Source organism: Camelina sativa, chromosome 11 (assembly GCF_030686135.1).
Source record: "Camelina sativa cultivar CO46 ecotype springtype chromosome 11, ASM3068613v1".
Taxonomy (NCBI): domain Eukaryota; kingdom Viridiplantae; phylum Streptophyta; class Magnoliopsida; order Brassicales; family Brassicaceae; genus Camelina; species Camelina sativa.
The window spans coordinates 9,858,351-9,874,815 of NC_141890.1; the positions used below are offsets into that span (position 1 = coordinate 9,858,351).

Below are 16,465 nucleotides of genomic sequence, written 5' to 3' on the forward strand. Positions count from 1 at the left end.
AGAAAACTATAAAAAGCTCAACAAAACTATTACTAATTTCATTTCCAATATTTAGTTTCGTTTTCTTGTATAATAAGTAAAATATTTCAAATTCTAAACGAGGTGACATCATTTTCCACGTGGACCAATCACGAAATGCTCTATTTTTTTTTCTTAACATTAAGTTTAAAAGGCTATATCCCTCCTTATATGTATCTCCCCCAACGTTAACGTTCCCAAGAGACCTTCCCCCCCCCCCCCCCCAAGCGCAGAGAGAGAGAGAGAAACACTGAGTCTTGTAAAGTCCAGACCTTTTGCGATTGAATTGAGTTTTGTGGCGAAAAACCCTAATTTTTCTCAAGTAGGGTACTTTATTTTTTCCTCTCGCTCACCCTTTTTCTTTTCTTTTTCTTGGATGTGCGATAGAAATTGTTCTAATGGTGTAAAATTTGCAGGAATTTTTCAGTATTGGCAATGGATTCTTGGTACAAGAAGCACAATCCCGTCCTACGTAATGATCTGGGCTATTTCAATTTCGTATTCATCTTTGCCGATTTCTTACGTAGCTTTGTCGGCTGGAACAAAAGCCATTCTTGATTGGCGCATGATCTGGTTTTTGTGTCTGGTATCGAATTATTAGGGTTTCTTTTGATGTTTCTGATTAGCTTGTTGCTGCTTTAGTTCAATTTCTTAGATATCTTTGTCGATTTCGTACATATCTTTGTCTTACGAAACAGAGCGGTTCTTGATTGGCGCATGATTTGTTCTTCTTGTGTCTTGTGTTGAATTGAAACTCGAGTTTCTAGGTTTTCTTTTTGATTTTGCTGATTAGCTTGGTGCTGGTTTGGTTTAGTTCGATTTCTTACATACCATAGTCTGATGAAACAGAGCCGTTCTTGATTGGCGTATGAATTGTGTTTTCTCTGTCTTGTGTTGAATCGATGAAACTCGAGTTTTTAGGGTTTCTCTTTTGCTTCTGTGATTATCATCATGTTGCTGAGATATCAATTTTGTTGGTGGTATGAACAGTTGCAGGTCCAGGTGTTGAAGCCTTCAACTTGAAGGTTATGATTGTTTGTTTAACACGAAATTCTTACTCGTCACTATGGACCCGAAAAAAAAAGAAGGAGGCGACTTGATTGACATTGCTAGCCAAGGGGATATGAAAATATGTCACTCGAATCTGAAGGAACTCACTATTTTATCTCACTCCAATGAAATTGTCAAACATGATCTCGGGATCATCCTCAAAACATGGCCAGACGAAGTATGTGCGATTTTAAGGAGGTTTGCAACCATAGAGGATAGTCAGTGGCTTGTTTCCATCAAAGACTTCACGAGCTACCGTTTCCGCATGACGTTCTGCAAACGAATGTTTCCAGAGGTTGCAGAAGAAGACGACGTGGGAAAGCTTATTTTCACCGTAGACCGCTGTAACATCTTTGCAGACTCTTTCACACAATTGAGTGAGGCAACGCCGGAGCTCTTCCACGCTGGTGTTTCACCTATGTTTAGACATGAAGTTGCTATCGGAGAAGGTGTTTTGAGAGAATGGTCAAATTTTCTTGCGGATGAGTTGTTTGATAGGAAAAGACAGTTGTTCAGTACATCTCCGGATGATATGAGAAGGTACCGTCCCTGTCCACAGTCCAATCAGGTCTCAGACGATTTGCCTTACTTTCGTTTTGCTGGAAGATTCTTAGGCCTGGCTTTGAGGCATGACCTCAGTATTGGGATACTCTTAGACCCGCTCTTCTTCCTCCAGCTTTCTGGAGTCACACTTTGCTACACAGACCTTGAGAAAACCGATAAAGTAATGTACCAGAGCTTCAGACAAATACTGGACATGGATCCAACAGAATTCGATCAAAAAGAAGGGCTTGGCTTGACATTTCCTACCCTCTTCCCTGAAGAAGGTGAACCAGTTAGAGTGAGCAGTACCAACAGGGATAAGTATGTTGATTTTATGTTTCATCAAAGCTACATTACTCTGGTCGAGAAGCAAATTGAGAGTTTTGAAGTTGGTTTTAGTGAAATGCTCTCACAAGGCACAAGAGCTTCAACTTTTTTCAGCTCATTGACGTTGAAAGATGTAGACTACATGCTTCATGGGGCAGAAGAAAACACAATTGACTTACACCAGTGGAAGAAGCATACACTGTACGATGGGTTTGAAGAAAGCGAGGATGCCATAAAGTGGTTTTGGATGGCTGTTACAGATCTAAACCATGAGGAACAATGTAAGTTGTTACACTTTTGGGCTGCAATTCGTCACCTTCCTAAAGATGGTTTCTTTGGGTTGACAGAAAAGTTTAGAATCTCCAAATAGACTCTGCCATCAACCCATTTTCCAACTGCCAATGCATGTATCTTTACTCTGCATCTTCCTGTCTATGATAGCCTGAAGGAGACTCTGATGAAGCTTCGGTTCATCTGCCAACCATATGTGTCTGCCAGATTTGGTGAGCTTTGAATCAGGAAGATAAAGATGTTTTTTTATTTTTCGACAATAGGAAGATAAAGATGTTTGAATCATTAGATGTTTGATCTTTGGCTTTTGGATCTCGTAGTCTCTCTGGCTTTTATACTCTGCTTTGGAACATTAGATGTTTGAATCTCTTTTGCCTTTTGGGTTTATTAATCGTCAGAAACCTTTCTTTCTTTTTATTACTCTCTGTTGCTTTTGGTGAACTTACTCGAATAAACATTGATATTGGGGCCAATGAGTTACTTTCATATCAAAGCAATCGACCTTGGAAAACTTGTTATCATTACAAAAGGCAAAAAGAGTAATACACTGAAAATTGGTAAACACAAGAAGGCGAAAACCGTGATGGTGTTAAGCAGGAAGTGGAACTCTGAAAGAATGGTAAGGATTCCCCACCTACATTTACCAGCTTACTACTGTCGACCACTTCAATGTCTACAAGAATCATCTCAAACCTTCTACAATCAATGTTCTTAAACACTCTCAATGTTGCTGGTTGTGTTTCGTGTTCATCTGTTCCGGTGCAAGGAGCTGGCGCTAACCCAATGACACCAATGAAGTTCACGGCTGATTTAATATCTGAATTAGAACCATCTCTGTTTGCATCGCATTGTATCACTAAAGCAACACATAACTCCCTCAATTTAAGAAACCCATCTACTCCACAGTTAAGAATGATAGAAGCTCTTTCCAATGTTCTGTAATGAAGCTCTTGACTTGTCTTGGACTGAAACCTTTGGAAAACATGTTTCAAAGAACAAAAGTAACCATGAGACGTGACTTTCCTTGCAACCCATGTTTTTGTGATCAGAAACTTTGCTTGGCTATGGTTCTCTCTCACTATCAAGTGAACATCTAACGGCTTTTCCCAATAAAAACCTGAGAGTAAAACTAGCCTCAGCTCCATGATTCCTTTTTTCATAACCAGCATACGACTCTTCCAAAACCCATATCATCATCCACTGTAAGCCCTTCTCAGGAAGCCTTTGGCATTAACCTAGAAACTTCAAAAACGTTTACAACACTTGATTAGCCAATCCCACAGATAGTTACTAACCTCTAAACCACCATGCTCTCATATACGGTTAGCTCTTCCCGGTAAGATCACTGGTTCTTTAAGGCCGTTACCAACTCCTAAGACTAGCATCATCAACAATTCTATCACGACCACCCACGAAAACCACTAACCAGTCTAGTTAAGCTCGTTCAGCTGATATTCTGAAGTCTTCATCGTTTACGTCAACTTTTGGATTATCCTTTAAAGAATCCATCATCCAAACTTTTTCGTTTTTGGCCCGCCACTTGCTCGACGAAATTCCCCAGAGATCTTTTTTTGAGCTTTCTGCCGGCAATAGATTGTCTAAGCTTGACTGTTCTGTTGTGGTCCTTGGAACCTCTTGCGTTTCCCATCGGTGGAGGAGGAAGATCCCAGTTCGTTGGTAGTCGTCTTCACCCAAATCATCCTTCGAGGAGATTTAAAATCTCTTCCTTAACCGATACAGGTCAAAAAGCCCGCTAATTGAACCGAACTAAATAAAATTGAATTCAGGAGACTCGGTTTGGTTTCACTTAAACCGATAACACCGATCCGGTCACTTTCCATTAGAGTAGACCAAAATCTAACATTAATGTTCTTTTCTTTTGAATTAGGCAATAAGAACAAAAATATTTGGGAATAGATTTGAGATTGTTATGCATTTGAGTTAACATTACAATTAGATTAGGGTAATCTGTTTTGAGTTCAATTTTTCCTTCTTTTTTTTTTTTTTTTTTTTTTTTGTGAATGTATATGTACCATTTGATTCTATTTTGGATAAAAATAACTGGAAGATGTATCTCTCAGATTTATCTTTGTACTTGATTCCTTGAACGATGTATCTCTCTACTTCAAAACCGAATAAGATGCAAGTACCATTTGATTCCTTTTCGAATTAGTGTTTTTGGGAAAATGTATCTTTCTACTTAAAAGATTTTCAAATAAGTTTTAATTGGTTGTGAATATTTTGTGATTGAATATGTTAAACCCGATCACTAATATATTCGATCTTCTGACTGAATATGTTAAACTCGAATGGGGTATTCAATCACAGTTTCATCCATAAGTATAGGCCCATGGCAAACCTATGAAGCATTATGTTATCCAAGAAGAATCCCAAGAGGATCAAGAGTCAAATAATAAAAAAGGGAAGGGTAAACCATAGTTTGAAGTCATCTTAAACGTGTAGTGCAATAAAACTTATTAGAAACTCATTGAAGCAGTTTGATTGTTTGAAACGTTTTGAATAGCTTCGTGTTATATCATACCGGCAACTCAAAGTCTTCAACAATTATTTTAGAAATAATTTAAAACTTGACAATAACGTAGGCTTCGACCAACTAATTAAATATTATTGTGACCCCTACAAATAAACGAGGGAGTTAATTAATTGGGTGTAAAATGTGTTGAGTGATACTCATGCAATTTATAATATTAATATGTTAACTGGTCACGTATATTACACGACTTATTCTCGAGGATTAGTTGAATCTATTAGTGAATTTATGTTTATCACTTCTTCCCATTTCTTTAACGAGCAATATGCTTCCTTTATTACAGATATTATCAAAATGAGCTTAAAGTTAGTGGTCGGCATGCACACATGATTTTTTTCATTATTGAATATCGATAATTTTCTTCACACCAAGCTGTCGTCACTAAAACAGGTTGATTAATTTCCTATTTAAATCAAATTTCTTTCTATTAAATAGATGAAGAACAAGTCCCCTCCTTCTCGCGTTTATTTTCTCCCAAAATCTGATTTTCTAATTTGTTTATTGTTTATATACATGCCCATTGAAGTAATAGAAAGAAAAAGAAGCACATTTTGTGAAAACCGCTTTGTTGGAGAGGAAACCGAAGGAGCACAGTGTTATTACAAGAACCAAGGTCCGAAAACGTCATGATACTAGTATTCTCTATTCTATGAACAAATGTTTTTCACCTTGCCAAACTTATTTTATGTGCTCCGTAAAAATTACTTACGTATATTTGGGAGATGCAACTCGTGCAAGCTACATGTAGGACCAAAACTTACTTTTATTCATTAACTACATATAGAAATTATTCAGTTGACTTTTAGACGTTAGATAATTGTTAATCACACACACATATATATATATATATATATATATATATATATATATATATATATATATAGCTTATAGTAAGCAACTAAACTTTCTAAAACACTATAAATTCAAGGCCTCACCTCCAAAACTCAATACTCAACATTCCTCTCTAAACACACATAAAGAAGAAGTTCAAAACAAGAAAGAGACGTCAATAACATGGCTTCAAAGAACGCTATAGCTCTTTTCCTCACCATCAACCTCGTCTTATTTGGCTTCACCGTGGCCCAAACTCCGACGTGTCCCAGGGACATCGAAGCTTGTAGCGACATATTTGGCATCGGCTCAATTATCAACTCTCAAACAGTGAGGCCATGCTGCGATCTCGTGACTGGGCTTGACGCCACTGTGGCATCTGTATGCATCTGCGATGCCATTAAACTCGTAGGCCTCAGTTATTCGTTTACTGTGGGACTAGCTAAAGTTCTTTCCCTTTGCCAGGCCGACTATCCACCACGTGGTTTCAGATGCGATCCATTCTCTTTATGACGAAATTAGTAGACCAGTTCCGTTGTTTCTCTGAAAAGTATACGCGTGTTTAGCATCATCTATGTTGTTGTTGAAATAAAGTGAAAACATTACTACTTCGTTAAGTTTAATTTCCATATATGTTGTATCTCTTGTTCATCTAATTAAAAATAAATAAAAACTCTTTAATTACCTATATTGTATATTTTATGTTTGTTCTATTTTTGTTATTTCATTAGATGATATCTAGTATCAACTAGCTAGGTCAGCTTGAAACCGAATGGAGCGACTATATTTCAGTCTTCGGTTGTCTGAGTTTGGTTTGAAGTGGTTTAGGATTGATCAGAATTACTTGGTTTGAAACGTTTTTGAGTATGACCAAATACAAACATAAAATACGGTATGTCTATACGTATACAGTATACACCAAATCCGGCCAAAATTACATTCTTAACAAAAAGGAAGATTTATGCAATATTATGAATTAGAAAAGGGTTGACCCAGGGAAATCACATAAACCGAAATATTTAATTTTAACCGCATAAAACAATTACGCAAGCGGACAAAAAGGAATCAGAGACAGAGTTGTTATAACGATTTTACTATTTTGTAAAAAGATGGATATCCCGATCTTAAGATGAAGTTAACCTTTATATCTTTGGTCATAATTTCATTATTTGGATGTGAAATTCTTAATAGGGTATTAACCATGATAACTCTTACCTAATTCGGAGAACACACAGTAAGTGGTTTAATTGAGCCTTAAAAAATAACCACCACTAATGGTTAATGAAAAGCAAATTTACTGTTTACATGGAATTTGAATATCTCACGATTAAAAGCAAATTGGTAAGCCGTAAGTAAGCGATATTGGCTTCCCTCAAGATATCTTTCACAAATCCTCCATTCCCCACCAAGAAAATGCCTTTCTCTTTCTTCTTCCGCAAGAAACCCTCTCGTCGATTCAACGACTTCTACGACGACTGGTTCAAAACCCTAACCGAAAACTGTCTCCCTCTCCTCCGTCAATCACTTTCTTCCGCCGCTTCAGCTTCCGTCCTCTCCTCCAACGTCGATCTCGTCCTCCGTCACCTAGTCTTATACTACGAAACCCTAGACCTCGCCGCCGATCACAACACCATCCCTTACCTTCTCTTCCCTTCATGGCGCAACTCGCTCGAGACTCCGTTTCTCTTCCTCGGCGATATACATCCTTACCTCCTCACCAATCTCCTCCGTTCTTTCATCGACCGTGAGAATCAAGATTCTGATGATGACGGAGACACCTCTCTTGATCTCGTGAACCAACCGTTGAAGATTTCGACTGCGTGGAAAGACCCGTCCGATGAGCTGGTGAAAAGAATCGATCAGATTGAGTGTACGATGAGGCTTATGGTTCCTGGTTTGATGGATCGTATGAGGAAAGCACAGAGAGGTTTCGTGGCTCGAGTTTCTGAGAACTGGGTCTTGTCTTATCAAGTTGGGAAGAAGAAGAAGCTTGCTGCGACGGTTGCGACAGCTTCAGTGGCCGTGGATGATGCGGCGAAGGGGGAGATGGAAGAGCTCGTGAGTATTTTTGTTGATGCGAATCGTTTGAGGAAGAGTGTGATAATGGACATTGTTGGAGCTACGAGTGAGCATCAAGCGGCTCTGTTTCTTGAAGGTTTGTGTCAGTTTCTTGCTGGCTTCAAAGATCAGGTCCTTCTTCAAGATTTTGAGATTCTTGCATTGCCCAATTAAGATGGTTGATCGATGAATCAGATTTGATCGAATAGGGGTTTTTGGCGGGATTACAAAATGTAAATTTTGTGTGGATTTGCCTGGTTATGTGCTACGGTTTAAGCTTCTTTAGATCAGTTTTTTTTCTTATTTTCTTTGGTTTGTTGCTAATAAAAGTGTTGTTAAGAAGATCTTTGATAATGTTTTTGGCGATGGTTCTGTTTTCTTATTATTGCTTTTGAGGGAGAGAGTAAACAAATTCTAATGTTCTAAACCAAGTAACTACCATTTGAATTCGAATTAGTGCTTTTTGGGAAAAGGTAATCTCTCTACTTAGAGTTTCAAATAAATTGAAGTTTTTCATTGGTTGTGAATCTTGCATTCTTGTGAAATGAATATGTTAAACCCATAAGTATGCTCAAAATTGGCGTAGCAGCAGACAAGCGTTATGCGGCCCAATAAGAATCCCAATAGGCTTGTAAACACACTCTCTCTTTTGTTTTTTCTATGTTTTTGGTCAAGGACAAAAGACGATCAAGAGTCAAAAAAAGAAGAAGGTAATCATAGTTTGATAGTCATCTTCAATAAACGTGTAGTACAATACTAGAAACTCATTGAAACAGTTTCATTGTTTTGAAACGATTTGAATGGCTTCGGTTTATCATCATACGGGCAAATCAAAATCTTCAACAACTATTCTAGAAAATAATTAAAGACTTGACCATAGCGTCGGCGTCGACCAACTAATTAAGTATGTTAACCCACTATAAATAAAACGAGGAAGTAAATTAATTGGGTGTTATGTGTAGATTGACAGACATACCAACCGTTTTGAAATGATCAAATATAACTCATGCAAATTATAATATTAAACATGGTCTGGCCAACTGGTCATATATATTAATATAAGATACACGACTTATTCTCGAGGGTTAGTTGAATCTATTAGTGCTTATCACTTCTTCCCATTTCTTTAACGAGCAATATATGCGTCCTCTAGGCTCTAATGTTAGCTGACATGTTCTACATGTGTATATAAATGATCATTTTCATAATTTATCGTTACTCTCAGTATGATATTAGAAATGATATTATATTTTTTAATCGTTTAGGTTAGTAACTAATTTTTTTTTATGGGATTCTATATTAACCATTTGCAAAATAAGAAAAATTAAACTCAATAATAGTCACGTAACATGTGGTATACATAATTATATATATGTTATTTTATCTATTGGATCCTTAATGTAGGATCTTGTAAGTAAAGTCCATGGTCATAGAATTAAATTGCTTTGTTATTATATTGTAGTTTTTGTGCTATATGTTTTCATCATATTGTTGCATGCATGATTTCTATTTGGTAGATACTTGAATATATGGTGGTTACAAACTTCAGTTTCGTTAAACCAAACATGTATTTATATGCTGTAAACATAGTACATACATATACTTTATGGTAGATTTATGCGTATTTGTCACAAAATTACGATGATATTGTCGATTAGTCATTTTGCATATATTACATTAGCAAGAATCATTTTTTCACTAACAAATTTGTCCCATGCATGATCTATGATGGTTCACAAAGGAATAAAATAATTTAGATTATATTTTAGAAAATATGTCGCTTATTTGAGTAGCCATATCGTGTAATAATTTGGGACATATACGATGAATGCTTGACTGTATATGTACGCGTAAAGATACGTGGAGACACATATGCAGATGACTTATAACATTATATGTCATCATATAATGTTGCCTTATCAGTATCACTCTGATAACACATGTGAACTTTTGACAAAATGAGCTTAAAGTTAGTGGTCGGCATGCACACATGATTTTTTTCATTATTGAATCAAACATTTACTTCACACCAAGCTGTCTTCACAACCCAAAAAAAAAAAGGGTTTTAGTAAGTAGAAATATATATGGTAAACTAGTACAGGCTGTATTTCTCTGCCTTACAATATTATTGCAAAATCTATAAAGATAGAGGAAAATTAAAATTTAATGTGTGGTCTTTATTTTTAACCTAAGATTTACATAATAATCTTGAAACAGTAATCAGAAATTGTTTAATACATAAACTAACCTTAAATAAAATGGGAAAGTCCGAGAAGGTATGAGACTCAGCAATCTGTACTCACTTTCAAATGTTCTTCTTCCTTGGAACTTTGTCAAATCTGAATTTGTCCTTTGTCCTCGTAAAGTATAAAGTTGTGTCATCATGGCGTCAGCCTAAGGTTGTGTGACTCGTCAATCGTCATATGATGCAGCGTAGGATACACGTGGTGAACCTTCCAAAGCCGGTGCAAAGACAAAACCAAATCTAGCTCTTTTTTATTTTATTTTATTTTTGAACTTAAAATTACACTGACCATTACTTCTTCACTCAAACCTATTATATACTAGTATTAATTTGCGAGAAATTTCCATTTTTGGTGGAAAATAATTAGATATAGCTACCATGAAAAATATGATTAAAAGTCGATTACAATATGCTTTTTTGTTAATCCACCACCACCAAAAGAAACAACAAGCAAGCAAGCATGCAATGTTAAACAAAAGTGATCAAAGAGCACAAAATCACGGCCGTTTATTCAGTATCATACATTTCATTACCCCACTTACACCTTAAATTTCGAATTAACAATAATTATTGTAGGTCCCGTGATGTATAACTCTTCATCATTTTAATTTAAAACCACTTTTAAACCCAAATTAAAGTTAGGACTTTAGAACCCATGTCATTTATGATTTATGTCATGTTCATCACGAATATATTACATGGTAAACATTTCAATAGAGTAAATAAATGTGTGTAACTCGTGTGTATCAATCTATAATTTGGTTGAAACGTCAATATAATTTAGAAACAGGGGGGGTAAAGCTTTAGGTAATGATACTAATCAAATAAAAGGGTGACACCGGAACTCTAGAAGAAGGATCAAGTTTCCTTTCATCTCGAGGTTTATGGGCCCTTTATTAGCCCAACTAACACGTGGTTAATTTACCCATTACTATTTTAACACGTGCCGCCTACGGTTTTTTAACTTTTCTTGACTCGTATCCACGTGTCCGTCAACGAACCAGCTATACAACTAAACGTTCGCCTCACGGTTATTTTTTTTTTTTCTAATTTGTTAGTAGTTTCTAGTTCACTTGTTTTTTTTTTTTTGGAATATAATCTACTGCCGTTATGACGGCTGTTTCACGCTGTTTAAAACACACGACTTAATTAATTAGTTTTTTTTTTATAATCATACGTTTTGGTCAAGTAAAAAAGATTTATAATAATTTTCTACAAATTTGGTATACCACCAAAAGAGTTGAAACGTAAATGAATTGCAATGTAGTCTAGTATAGTACTCGTTCAAAGATTCCACCCCAAAAGAAAATACTAATAATTAGTAATTTTTTTAAGAAACAAAATGAATATGACTAATGATGATGACGAACTCGCTGATCATAGTAATTAACTAAGAAAGCTAATGAGAGAAACTTGTAACGTGGTCTTGGTCGTCAGGATGGCAAAATTGGTAAATAAGTCAAACATGAGCGGTGTTTTCGAGATTAAACAACAAAAAGAGCCCTCCCTAAATAACCTTGTTAACCACGTATCTCTCTCTCTCTCTCTGTCTCTCTGAGAAAACTGACTTTTTTTAAATTTTTTAGTTATAATTTTAATTTAATTTTATGAGAGAATCAGAAGTCTATAAATACGAAAGCTCATCTCCTTCAATTTCTCTCCCTTCTTCCTTCCTTCGGCCTCCTCTTCCTAAAGTTCCCTTATTTTTCTGCGCAAATTTTTAGGGTTTCTTTTTTTTTTTTTTTTTTCGTAAAAGAAAAAAAAAATCCCTAATCTTCCTCTTCCTGACTGATATCTTCTCCTTTCGCAATCCCTGGGATTTTGTTTCCGCGAAGGAGAAAAAATCTGCATTTTCTTCGAGATTCCCTAAGCTCTGTTTTTGTGTGTTTTATTTACACACTGCTCCCTTTTTGAATCAGGTAACGTTTTTACTCTCGATTATCATCATATCGTTACGTTTTAAGATTCTGGAACCGTTCTAGGTTTATTGTGGATCTCCTTTGTTGATTCAAGATCCGTTTTAACAAAAAAAAAAAGTCTCCCCTTTTTGTGTTTGGTTCTTTTGCTTCCTCTCTGTTTTGAATTCGACTCTGTTTTTTTTTTTGGTACCATACAACAGCATTGGTTATGATAAACCAAAAGTTAAAAAAGTGAAAATACTAATTCGTACAATGGTTCATTTGTATGTATACGCGTGATTTGGTCAAGTTTTGAGTGATTAGGCCCTATACAAAGGTTTTTGTTTGTCGGTAGAGTCTTTTAAATACATTCAATAGACTTAGCTGTGTCCTAAAGAAGAAGGCAGTTTGAAATTTCGGTACTTGTCAAAATCAGTGGCGTACTTTTTCCTCTTTATCATTAAACAACAGTATGGGTTAACCCATGACTCTCTTTTTTTTACTTTTCTCTAATCTTCTTGTTCTGTCTTAAATGAGAACATGAAAAGTTCTTTATTTATTTTATTTTATTTAGAGATCCTTTGTGATGGAACCCGAACAAAGTACTTAATCTTGGATTTTGCTTTTATCTTTTTGGTGGACTCTTATACAGGTTTGTAGTTGAAGTTCAAGGTCTGTCTGAGAGCCCTTTTTTTCTGTGGTAAAAGCTGTGTAACATTTGAAGATCTAGAGATGATAAGGTAATGTTTAGAGAACAACATTTGTATTCGGTTTAGTGCGTCACATTCTGTTTTCGAAGAACCTACTTTTTACTATATTCTTACGGTTACTTTAATCAACTTTGCTGAGTGTTCTGTTTTGTGGTCACCTTTCAGTTTCTTTTAATGGACGGTTTACAAACAAGCAGTGATAAGAAAACACTAAAGAGGTGGTTTTTCATTGACAAAAGAGTTGGATAGTTACGGAAGTGTGTGTTTTAGAAGAAAGCCATCGAGATACTTTCTCATTTTGAAGCATCTTTTTTTGGTTTGGGAGTTTCGATGGATTTGAATATAAACAAGACGAGCCCTGTTCTTAGTGACCCTACTACACCAGTCAGTAAATCAAGACTCGGATCATCATTCCCTTCAGGAAGATTCATGATGAATTCTAGGAAGAAGATTCCTAAACTCGATGATGTTAGATCCAACGGTTGGTTGGACGCTATGATATCCTCTTCCCCACCTCGTAAGAGGCTTGTCAAGGATTTCAACATTGAGATTGCTCCTGAAGATGATTTTGCTCTACGGGCCTGGATGGTAATATATAGTAATAATAATCTCATGGTTTTGGTTCACAAAAATGTTTTTGATCTCTTAGTTCTCACCATTTTTCATTATTTGATCTTGACAGCTCAAGTATCCTTCAGCGATTAGCTCGTTTGCTCATATTGCTGCTCAAGCAAAGAACAAGAAGATAGCTGTGTTTCTTGATTATGATGGAACGCTTTCCCCAATTGTCGATGACCCTGATCGTGCCATCATGTCTGATGCGGTATGAACTTAAAACCCCTTTTTATTGATTTTTCTCTCTGGTCTGAAACACAAAAGGCTAAGGTTTTGCTCTCTTTGATCTCTCTTAGATGCGTGCTGCTGTTAAAGATGTCGCCAAGTACTTCCCAACAGCAATCATTAGTGGTAGAAGCCGTGACAAGGTGAAACTTCTCAACCATGATTCATTCCTATATAACATTGTATCAGCACAATCCAACCAATAGTCAAAAACACTAATACATATTGAGTTTGTTAATGCAGGTCTACCAATTGGTAGGACTAACTGAACTCTATTACGCGGGTAGTCATGGGATGGACATAATGACTCCTGTAAACCTAAATGGGTCACCTGAAGACCCCAACTGTATAAAATCCACTGACCAACAGGTGAAGATCTTTACTTACCTCATTTTCCTTGAACTTACATGAATCAACTCTTGTAAAAATTTCTAATCTTCTCTTTGTGATGAATAGGGTGAGGAGGTAAACCTCTTTCAGCCTGCTAAAGAGTTCATACCCATCATCGAAGAGGTTTACAATAGCCTCGTTGAGATAACTAAATGTATCAAAGGTGCAAAAGTAGAGAACCACAAGTTTTGCGCCTCAGTACATTACCGTAATGTTGACAAGAAGGACTGGCCACTCGTTGCACAACGTGTTCATGACCACCTGAAAAAGTACCCTCGCCTGCGTCTAACTCACGGCAGAAAGGTACTTTACTTGAGAAACAAACATCATCACTCTCCTTTCACATCGATTCCAAATCCCTTAACGTGTAAAGTTTTGTTGATTTGATCAGGTTTTGGAAGTTCGTCCTGTGATCGAGTGGAACAAAGGAAAAGCAGTCGAGTTTCTGTTAGAATCTCTTGGATTAAGCAACAACGACGAGTTTCTTCCGATCTTTATCGGAGATGATAGGACTGATGAAGATGCATTTAAGGTACTAAGAGAAGGGAACAAAGGATTTGGAATATTGGTATCGTCCGTACCAAAAGAAAGCAATGCATTCTACTCTCTTAGAGACCCTTCCGAGGTACACAATATATTTAAGACATAGTCTAAATGATGCATATATGTTACATTATGTAAATTAGTAATGTGAGAGTTTGGTTGGTAAAATGGTGTTGCAGGTTAAGAAGTTTCTTAAGACTTTGGTGAAATGGGGCAAGATGGAAAACTCTACATCAAGTTTTTGATGATTGTGTAGGAGAATCAGAAGCTTCATTCTACACTACTTTTATTATTTCTTTTTTCTAATTTTCTTTACCCCTTTTAGATTTCTTTTTTCCTTCTTCACATTCTACTTTTTAATATCTTAATTTATCATTTTGCCATATTATCCATTAATTAAGATGTATTAAAATTACAACTCTTTTCGTAATTCATTTCACAATTATCTCGAGGGAATTATCCTGATTTGTATTAAAATGGTACTACATGAGATGAATTCTAAATTCTTGAAATCTTCGGATGAATCTGTTGTATCATCCTTTCTTGTGGCTTTACTTGGAACTTGGTTAAACAATCCAATTAATTGAAAATTCGTTTCTAAAAATAAACTTAAACTTGTAAAATAAAATTATAGCTATAAATCTACAATATATTAACAGAATATTAATGATAATATATATATAATAATCATATGGTTGTTATTTATATTGTTTGTTTGTCTTTTCATTTCTATTACACGTTATGTTTTCAAACTGTTTTAAAAAATTGATATAGAATTTTTATAAATGTTGTGAATTCCATATGTAATGCACTATTGTCTTTTACATTCATAATCTACCGATATAGATAACAACTATATTTTTTAAATCTCTAACATGTATTATTTTCACTTGGATAATAAAAGTTACTATTTATATTCATGCTTACAATGATTAAAATCAATAATCATTACTTAGATTAATATAATTACATATAGTTAAAAATATATTGACAATATTATCATTAGTATTATGGATATTCTTGATTTGTCTACATGATAATATTATCAATATATTTTTCACAACTGAACTCATATAAATCACATTGCATCACCACAACAAATTATGTACAATCGAGTTAAATTTGTTAATGTCATTTTCTTGAATATTATTTGTCTAAATCGAGATTGCAAGATTGATAGTACCAAAAATTACTATATTGGTGTCTTTCGTGATTTTCATCGTAATGTAGAATTTAAAATTTTCAAAAATAGATCATCCAAGTTATTAATTTATTAATTAAATAATATTTCTGTAAATGAATATAAAACGGGAGTTTTAACATTATTAGTTAACAAATGTTTGGGCTTCTTGGGTATGTAAGAAAGAAAAATGATTGAATGTTTTGTTGAAGTAATTCTTAATTATAAGCCTATTTTAACAAGTACCACCATCAATTTCCTCTTTATCTAAAATATTCTCACTTAAAACCATATTATTTAATATTTATTATATAAGTTGACTTTATGAGTGAAAACAATTGCACCCATAATCAAAAATAGCATTTAAATAGTCACAACCTCAGTAAAATCGCCAACAAATTATGTAATCCAATCATTTTTTTGGAATGATGCCTTTTTTTTAATGCTCAATTGAAATTTGACCAGTTTAGCGTATTTGTCAATCAAATTACACTTTCCTCTAGTTTGATTGTCATAATTGATTCAGCGAAAATAACATATTTTTGGGAGAGTACTATATTGATTTGGAAAAAATATTATCGTTGAAAGATACCATCTTCCATTAAGTTAAATTTAGAATGTGGTCATTTTAATAATTTTTAAGAAACCAATAAACAAAAAATATAAATATGGGTTATTTTTATTAATATAATAATAATAATTTAAAGGTAAACTTTACAAAAAAAATTGTCAAACATAAAATAAGAACTATATAAAATTTGAAAATAGTATCAATATTAAGGGGATAAGGGAATAAATCTTAAAGATTAAGTGAGAAAATAATTGAAAAATAAGAGAAGAAACTAATTATAAAATACGACTTAATAATACGTGGCCTTTATGGAGGTTGACTTTTGGAAGGAAGATCGGCATACAACGAAATCGGTTTAGTTAAAACCAAAACCGAATCTAGAAATCAATTCGGTTCAGTTAAATAAAAGAGCAATACCA

General features: G+C 34.8%; 4 protein-coding genes across 4 annotated transcripts; all 4 read left to right on the forward strand.

Moving 5' to 3' along the window:
- Positions 1 to 1,084: 1,084 nt before the first annotated feature.
- Positions 1,085 to 2,308, forward strand: LOC104727832 (E3 ubiquitin-protein ligase UPL5-like). The gene has a single exon (XM_010446902.2). It carries the CDS (start codon positions 1,085 to 1,087, stop codon positions 2,306 to 2,308), a length of 1,224 nt encoding a protein of 407 aa, XP_010445204.1.
- Positions 2,309 to 5,677: 3,369 nt separating this feature from the next.
- On the forward strand, positions 5,678 to 6,299 carry LOC104727833 (Bifunctional inhibitor/lipid-transfer protein/seed storage 2S albumin superfamily protein). The gene has a single exon (XM_010446903.3). It carries the CDS (start codon positions 5,795 to 5,797, stop codon positions 6,122 to 6,124), a length of 330 nt encoding a protein of 109 aa, XP_010445205.1. The 5' UTR covers positions 5,678 to 5,794; the 3' UTR covers positions 6,125 to 6,299.
- A 663-nt stretch (positions 6,300 to 6,962) lies between these two features.
- On the forward strand, positions 6,963 to 7,940 carry LOC104727834 (protein INAPERTURATE POLLEN1). The gene has a single exon (XM_010446904.2). The coding sequence runs from the start codon at positions 7,025 to 7,027 to the stop codon at positions 7,841 to 7,843; it is 819 nt and encodes a 272-aa protein (XP_010445206.2). The 5' UTR covers positions 6,963 to 7,024; the 3' UTR covers positions 7,844 to 7,940.
- A 3,487-nt stretch (positions 7,941 to 11,427) lies between these two features.
- On the forward strand, positions 11,428 to 14,819 carry LOC104722784 (putative trehalose-phosphate phosphatase G). Its single transcript, XM_010441009.3, has 9 exons — positions 11,428 to 11,833; positions 12,465 to 12,552; positions 12,688 to 13,110; positions 13,205 to 13,345; positions 13,434 to 13,505; positions 13,606 to 13,731; positions 13,819 to 14,055; positions 14,144 to 14,377; positions 14,475 to 14,819. The coding sequence occupies exons 3-9, from the start codon at positions 12,853 to 12,855 to the stop codon at positions 14,538 to 14,540; spliced, it is 1,134 nt and encodes a 377-aa protein (XP_010439311.1). The 5' UTR covers positions 11,428 to 11,833; positions 12,465 to 12,552; positions 12,688 to 12,852; the 3' UTR covers positions 14,541 to 14,819.
- The last annotated feature ends 1,646 nt before the right edge of the window (positions 14,820 to 16,465 follow it).